The following is an 8556-nucleotide window of genomic DNA, read 5'->3' on the forward strand; positions in this document are numbered from 1 at the left end:
TTTATGATAATCTTTCATCTTCTAACAGAACTACACAGACTAAACACAGGAGGGATGTTCTTGATGTTTGGGAATCTAGAATCATATCTAAGGATATGGGGTAGGTCATTTAGGACTGAGATGAGGAGAAATTTCTTCACAAGTGGTGAGCCTGTGGAGTTCTCTGCCACAGAAAGCAACTGAGACCAAAACATCGAATGCTTTCGAGAAGGAGATATAGTTCTTAGAGCTAAAGGGATCGAAGGATATGGAGTACTCAGTAGGACGATTAGCCATCATCATATCCAATGACAGAGCAGGCTCTCGGGGTTGAATGGCCTACACTTGGTCCTGTTTTTGAATTTTCTATGATAAATTATAGCATTTTTCTTGTGACTGATGTTAAACTAACAGGTCTGTAATTACTAGTTTTCTCTCTCCCTTCTTTCTTAAGATTTGCAATGCTCCTAAGCTGCAGAAACCACTCCAAGTTGACAGAATTTTGACAGATGACCATCAGTGTATTTTTCCCTACAGCCATATCTTTTAAAACACTGGAATGGAGATCAAGCCCAGGAGATTTATCTACTTGAAGTATCAAATATTTCAAAAAACAGGCTATTCAGTGCCTTGAGCCTGCTTTACCAGATGATAAGATGCTGATCTGATGATAGCTACTATCTTCATGCTGTTTCCTATACCCTTTGAATCCTTCATTAGTCAAGAATCTACCTTTTTCGATATTATTCAATGGCACAGGCACTAAATTGGTTTTACTTTGTTTACTTTTAAATGTGGACTAAAGGAGGAAGATACTGCTTTGAGCCAATGAGACTGTGCAAAGAGTTAAATAAAAACATCTTTACTGGAGCACACTGAGTTGTATACAGTATAATGTTGCCTTCTCCTGGAACAAAGACAGGAAAGGCAGACACCGTGGAGACAAACTAAAGGAAAATTGTTTGATAACAACACTCTGATGCCTGATTGAGAGATTATGGCTTACATGGGGTCAGTACAGCAAAGAACCACCAAGCCTGCAAAGGGAAAACATTTAAAATTCTTGATCTACTGTTTGGAGTTATTAGAAAGTCTGCAGTAACAGTTGGTGGTTTTCCACACGTCTTTCTCTGTAAATCCCCTATTGGAGGAGGAATCAAAGGCTTTCGGAGAGTGTGAAAGGATGAATTCTCAACCAGTGAGACAGCCAACATCGATGTGCAAACAATCTTACCTCATTGGCAAAAAAAAAGCTTAAAAAGAATTGAAAGGAAGTGAAAGAAAGTAACTCATTGAATCTTGTAGCCCAGATTGATGCTATTGAACTGTGTTTCCCTAACTATGTTACTTTTGTTACCCTTAATATGCATATATTCTTTATCAATGTCTGTCTGATAAAGGAGAATTTAAGAAGGGATCGAGTTTAAGTAGTACAATTTTAAGTTATCCAATTCATATTTCCTAATTACCATTGATAAAGACAATTTGTTCAACATAAAATTATTTTCTTGTTAAGTCCAGAAACCTGCAAGTGTTTTTGTTTAACCTGATTTTATTGGTAAGGTAAATTGGGCACTTTGAATCTTTTCACATTTGAAAGGTAATAGAGATGGAAAATCAGAGCAGGAGGAGTAAACCATTCAGTCCTTCAAGACTGCTCTGATATGATTATCATCATGGCTGATAGTGATTTCCAGTGAATTACCCCAACGAATCAGGACAAATTCCATAAAATAACAACTCTCAAAGAAAAAAAGATCTCATTTTGTTCTGAAATGGAAAATCCCTTATTTTCAAACTGTGGCCCTTACTTCTAGTTTCTGAAGGGGAAACACCCTTTTCCCATCCACGTTGTTAAGGCCCCCTTAGCATCTTGTACATTTCAACAAGTTCACCACCTTATTCTTCTAAAGCCCAATGGGTACTTTCCCAACTGTCCAAACTTTCTCATAGGTTAACCCCTCATTCCAATTATTTGTCAAGTGATGTTCTCTGAACTGCTTCTAATGCAGTTATGTCCTTTCTTAAATAAGGTCAGAACTTTACATGAGGTCAGTCAGCTCAGCTGGGTGGACAACTGTTTTGTGATGCAAACTGATACCAACAGCATTTGTCCAATCCCTGCACTGTTTGAGGTTACCACATTAGACGGCTTAATAAGGTACTGTAATAGCCCATGGTGATGCAGGTAATATAACTGCAAGGGCAGAGGGTTGGCTAACAGAAGACAGAGTTGGGGTCTGGGGACATTTTCAGGCTGACAGTATGTGTGTGCAGCAGGGATCAGTGTTGGGACCACAAATATTCATGGTGTACATTAATTACCTGTCAGAAGGAACTGAGGGCACTGTTGCTAAACTTGCCAATGACACAAAGATAGGTAGTGGGACAGGTAGTATTGAGGAGGCAGGGAGACTGCAGAAGGACTTGGACAGAGCTGGCAGATGGAATACAATGTGGGAAAGCATGAGGTTATGCACTTGGGTAAGAAGAATAGAGGCACAGTCTATTTTCTAAATTGGGAAAGGCTTTGGAAAGTTGAAGCACAAAGGGACTTAAGAGACCTAGTTCAGGATTCTCTTAAGGTTCAGTTGGTAGTTAGGAAGCCAAATGCAATATCAGCATTCATTTCAAGTTTGCTAGAATACAAGACTGGTGACGTACTGCTATGGCTGTGTAAGGCCCTTGTCAGGTCTTACTTGGAATATTTCAAGCAGTTTTGGGCCCTGAATCAAAGGAGGGATGTGCTGGCCTTGGAGGGGGTCGAGAGGAGGTTTACAAGAATGATCCCCAGAATGAATGGCTTGTCATATGAGGAGTGGTTGAGGACTCTGGATCTGTACTTGATGGAGTTTAGGAGGATGATGGTGAGATCTCATTGAAACTTATAGAACATTGAGAGGACTGGAAAGGGTAGATGTGGAAAAGGATGTTTCCACTAGCAGGAAAGACTAGGATCCAAGTGTACAGCCTCAGGGTGAAGGGATGATCCTTTAGGGCTGAGATAAGGAGGATTTTCTTCAGCTAGAGTTGGCAAATTTATAGAACTCATTGCCACAGAAGGATATGGAGGCCAAGTCATCTAGTGTATTTAAGACAGAGATAGATAGGTTCTTGATTGGTAAGGGATCAAAGGTTTGGGGAATAGGGCAGGAGAACGGAGTTGAGAAACAGATCAGCCATGATCAAATGCCAGAGCAGACTTGACGTGCAGAATGACCTAATTCTATCTTATGTTCTTATGGACTGGAGGTCCAGTGGGGTGTCTCAGAGGTTAGTGTTGGGGCCCTTGCTTTTTGTGCTTCATATAAATTATTTAGACTCGAACAGAGAAGGTTCAATCAGTTGGTTTGCAGATGATAAAAATAATTGCTCAATCTGGATTGATGTGAGGTGATGCATTTGGGCAAGAAAATAAGGCAACAGAATACATGATGAGCAGTTAAGACCCAAGGAAGCACTGAGAATCAGAGGGCCTTGGTGTGCATGCACATTTGTCCCTTAAGTTATGAGGATAGATGGTTATCGGACACTTGCCTTTATTGGCTGAGGTACAGAATTTAAGAGCAGGGAGGTTATACTGGAACTGTATAAAACGCTGGTTAGGCTACAGCTAGAGTGTTGTTTGTAAGTGTGGAAGGGACGTGATAGCACTGGAGAGGGCGTAGACGAGATTTTACCAGGAAATTGCCTGGGCTGCAGAGTTTCAGGTCATGTAGAGAGATTAGACAGATTGTTTTCTTTAGAGCAGAGTAGACAGAATGTGGACATGATTGAGATGTATAGAATTATGAGGGGGCATAGATAGGGCAGATAGGAAGAAACTTTTCCTCTTGGAGGGATCAACGACCAGGGGCATTGGGCCCAAGATGGCAGTGGAGTAGGACGCTCCAGCTGGAGCTCATCCACTCCACTTGTCCTCCTTCTTCTCTTTTCTTCAGTATTTTTTCCTTCTTTTCTCCCAACCTCTAGCAATGATTTCCAGCCTCCGGTGACTCTTAGCCTGGTGCAGTGGCCTCCCGGAGTGGCCTAGTGACCTCCTGGGCCTGGTGTAGCGGCCTTCTGTTGTGACGTGGTGACCTTCAGGCCTGGTGCAGCAGCTCCTAGCATGGCATTCTCTCAGCCCGGTGTGGCGGTCTGAAGCGATCTCCCAGTCTCATCATCCTTGAGGTGAGGCCCAGTGCGGTATGGAGTCAGGGCCCAGTGGGGGTTGGAAGCTGGGTGCCAGCATGGTCTGTTGATCTGAACTTTTATTTCTGCAATGTTGGACATTTCATTTTATTTCCCTATTGTCTAACATCTTGTAACTAAAGAAGCTGTACCTTTGTACCTAAGATGGCACTGTAAGTGGTGACATATAAACTTTTCACTATACTCATTGAATGTATGTGACAATAAAGGCTAATTCTAGTTCTAGTTTAGGGAATAAGGAAAAACGTTAACACCTACAGGCTGTTGGAATCTGGAATTCCCTGCCTGCAAGGGTGGTAGAGGCAGAAACCCTCATGGCATTAAAAAATTTGTGCACTTAAGATGTCAAGCCATACAAGACTATGGACCAAGTATTGGAAAATGGCTTTAGAATAGTTAGATGGTTATTTTTGACTGGTGTCGACACATTGGACCGAAGTGCCTTTTTCTATGCTGTCGACTTGTATGACATTGCTTCTTTATTTTTTTTTCTTAAATCGTTCAGGAGATGAGGGCATCGCTGCCTAGGCAGCATTTATTGCCCATCCCTAATTGCCCAGAGGGCAGTTGAGAGTCAACCGCATTGCTGTAGGTCTGGAGTTACACGTAGGGTAGGCCAGACCAGGCAAGGATGGCAGTTTCCTTCCCTAAAGGACATTAGTGAACCAGATGGGTTTTTCCTGACAATCGACACTGGATTCATGGTCATCATTAGGCCCCAAATTCCAGATATTTATTGAATTCAAATTCCACCATCTGTTGTGGCAGGATTCGAACACGGGTCCACAGAATATTCTTTCAATAAGGTCGCTTCTAAACTCCACGAGTACAGGGCCAGCCAAAACAAACTTCTCCTCATAAGACAGTCCCTTCACATTTGGGATCAACCTAGTGAACTCTCTCTGGACTGTCTCCAATGCCAATATATCTTTCTTTAGATAAGGGGTCACAACCTGGTCACAGTATCTCATCTTGGTCTGACTGTGCCTTGTATACTTGCAGTAAAACCTCCCTATTTTTGTACTGTATTCCCTTTGAAGTAAAGGCCCACATTCATTTGCCTTTCCATTACCCAATGAACTTGCATGCTGGCTTATTTTTCTTAAAGGGTGGAGGTATGTAATAGACAGCACATTTTTACTTTGCTCTGGTATTAACTGTAGACTGACATGGGAAAATGAGAGTTTTAAAAAAACAAAGATTATGGAAAAGATTTCTGCGCTGTTTAAAAGCAAGTTTTCTGACATTCATTACAACTGCTGTTTACACTGATATTTGTTCAAGCAGTGGCAGGGAGTGGGGAGGAACAGCCGAGTAAGCAGATGAGTTGCAGCCATGTGGTTTGTCCCAGTGGAGATTCAATCAGCAATAAGTAGCTGATTGATCATAGAGATACCCTGCAGTGCCCTTCGGCCCAACAAGTCCACATTGACCATCAGAGCATCCCACCCAGACCCATCCCCCTATAACCCACTTAATCTATATATCCCTGGACACTACGGGCAATTTAGCATGGCCAATCCACCTAGCCTGCACATCTTTGGTCTGTGGGAGGAAACCAGAGCCCGTGGAGGAAACCCATGCAGACACGGGGAGAATGTGCAAATTCCACAAAGACAGTCGCCCGAGAGTAGAATCGAACCTGGGTCCAAGGTGCTGTAAGGCAGCAGTGCTAACCACTGAGCCACCTTGCCGCCCATGTTTGGTCTGGAGAATGGTGACACATTGTGGAGGAGCCAAGCTCCACATCATCTGACTTGGAACTATATCACCTTTCCTTCACTATTGCCGGAACAAAATCCTGGAATTACTTTCCTAACAGCATTGTGGTGTCCCTGTGCTGTTTTGACTGCAGCAGTTCAAGGCAGCAACATCTCCAGGGCAATTAGGGTGAGCAACAGCTAATGACAACCACATCTCATGAAGCACTAAAAAAATGGAGATACTGATCAACCCAGGGCATAGATTTTGACAAAAATAAAAGTAATATACTGCAGACAGGAAGACAGAAATTTGTGACATTACCTGGAGTGAAAATGCAATGTAGATAGCCACAGATCCTGTCACTGTGCCAAGCCCAATAAAGGTCCCCAAATCACTATGAAGAGGAAAAGACAACAACTGTAAATTCAGCGGACTTTTTTAATTCATTCATGGGATGCAGGCGTCGCTGGCTGGACCAACATTTATTGCCCATTCCTAATTGCCCTAAGTGGAGTTTAGAGTTGACAACATTGCTGTGGATCTGGAGTTACACGTCGGCCATACCAGCTAAGGATGGCAGTTTCCTTAAGGACATGAGTGAAGCAAATAGGTTTTTTCTGACAATTGACAATGGATTCGTGGTTATCGTTAGACTCTTAATTGTACAATTTTGTTGAATTCAAATTCCAATCATTTGCCATGGTGGGGTTCAAACCCATGTGCCCAGAACATTACCTGGGTCTCTGGATTAGCAGTCCAATGATAATACCACTGGACCATTGCAAATTTTGGGGAGGCAATCAGCAAGATAAAGTGAAGCACAGTTAAAATATGTAACAGAAAAAATAATGCGAAGCCTCATTTGAAATGATATGAACAGAAACCTTCCAGTACCTACCCATCCATCCATTTTACAATCACGTGCATATGGGTGCTAAGAGCCTGGAACACGCTGCCAGAGGCTGCGGAAGCAGCAACATTTAAGAGGATCTTGACAGATGCACGAATAGGCAGAGAGTAGAGGGATACAGACTGGATAGAGGCAAAAGATTTTGAGTTTAGGAAGGTACTATGTGTTGGCACAGGCTTGGTGGACCGAAGGTCTGTATCTGTGCTGCATTGCTCTTTGTCCTCTATCCCACTGGGGGAACACTGACACCCAGGCCCAAATATTCATGTCCTAAGCACTGCACTACCTCACAGTTGTATCACTGACTCTCAACAGGTTACAGGTAGCACTCATGCACTGACTCGCCCCAGGATGTGGTTTGCTGTACCGATTCTCTCTCCAAAGAGAGCCAGTGTTGTGCTGGGCGTGAGTTCAGAGATGTGCAGAGTCAGAAAAACTGGTAACAGATTCATCTTGGAAATGTGGACTGTGCACTCGTGTCATTTTTTTTGAGTTGCAACGCAGGTAGATATTGAGAAACAAAAAGAGTTGCTAATTATCTATATCTATATCTATGCTGCAAGGATTGTAGACCTTTGAGTTACACAAGGTTGAGAGGAGCAGGCTATTTGGCTACTGGATTCCACTCTGCCATCTGAGAAAGTCACCACTAATCTAATTGTGCACTCGAATTTTTCCATATGCCTTGCGCCCTTGCCAATCAAGAATTTATTCAATGATCCAGCTCCTGCTACTCTCTGGGGAAATGAATTCTACTTACCAATGACCCTCCAACGGAAAGTAATTTTTCCTTCCTTACATCCATCTTAAATGGGAGACTCCTTATTTTTAAACTATGATCCCCTGCCCTGACCTCCATCACAAGGGGTAACAACTAATCCCTCCTCCATCAAAACCCCACAGGATCTCATGTTCCAATAAAATTATCTCTCATCTTCAAAACTGAAACAGACCCAAACTTGTCCAACCTTTCCTCATAAAATTAATCCCCCTCCTTCCTGCAATCAGTCAAGTGAACCTGCTTTGCACTTGTATCTTTTCTCAAGGAACACCAACAAAACTGTACATGGTCCTTTAGATGTAGTCTCACCAACATGTTACACAATTGTAGCAAACATTCCTTATGTTTATACTGCATTTCCCTTACATAGATACTTAAGAGGAGTATGCCATTTGGCAGTTCAATTCTACACGATTTAATAATATCATGGCTGATCTGGTGGTGGTCTCAGCCCCACTTTCCTGTTTGCACTTCTCGTAACCCTTATCTCCCTTGTCTATCAAAAATTTATCAAATTCAGGGTTGGATAACATCCCAGTCTCCACTACCTTATGGGAGAAGAATTCCATCTTCTTATGACTCTGAGAGAAAAGAATTCTCTCAACACTGTCCTAAAAGGACACCTCACTCTCTAGCTATGTCCCTTATTTTTTGTTTCATCAAGAAGTGGTGTAGTGAATTTGATGACAGGAATGCAGTGGGAATTGAGTCCCATTACACATGGGTTGTATAAAAGTATAAATGTCTTATAGGATCACCAAAATGGTAATTCTGTTTCTCTTTGTTACTTGTGTTATCTAGAACAAGAGAGAAACTTTTGCCAGCTTTCTTCAAAAGACTCAAAATTAATATATGTATTAAGTGGCCAAACCAGTGATTAACGAGATAGTAGGAACTGCAGATGCTGGAGAATCTGAGATAAGAAGGTGTAGAGCTGGATGAACACAGCAGGCCAAGCAGCATCATAGGAGCAGGAAGGCTTCCTGCTCCT

The 8556-nt window shown here is 42.3% G+C and overlaps 1 protein-coding gene across 1 annotated transcript in view; it reads right to left on the minus strand.

Annotated features, from left to right (window-relative positions):
• Positions 1-4214: 4214 nt before the first annotated feature.
• preb (prolactin regulatory element binding) overlaps positions 4215-8556 on the minus strand; it is a 44152-nt gene continuing 39810 nt past the window's right edge. The window contains exons 5-6 of the mRNA XM_048601406.1: positions 6196-6268; positions 4215-4235 (exon numbers count right to left, since the gene is read on the minus strand). Of these exons, the coding sequence (XP_048457363.1) occupies positions 4230-4235; positions 6196-6268 (79 nt within the window). The 3' untranslated portion in view covers positions 4215-4229. The remainder of the gene's footprint in view (positions 4236-6195; positions 6269-8556) is intronic.

The sequence above is a fragment of the Rhincodon typus genome, chromosome 9 (genome assembly GCF_021869965.1).
Source record: "Rhincodon typus isolate 14 chromosome 9, sRhiTyp1.1, whole genome shotgun sequence".
NCBI lineage: Eukaryota > Metazoa > Chordata > Chondrichthyes > Orectolobiformes > Rhincodontidae > Rhincodon > Rhincodon typus.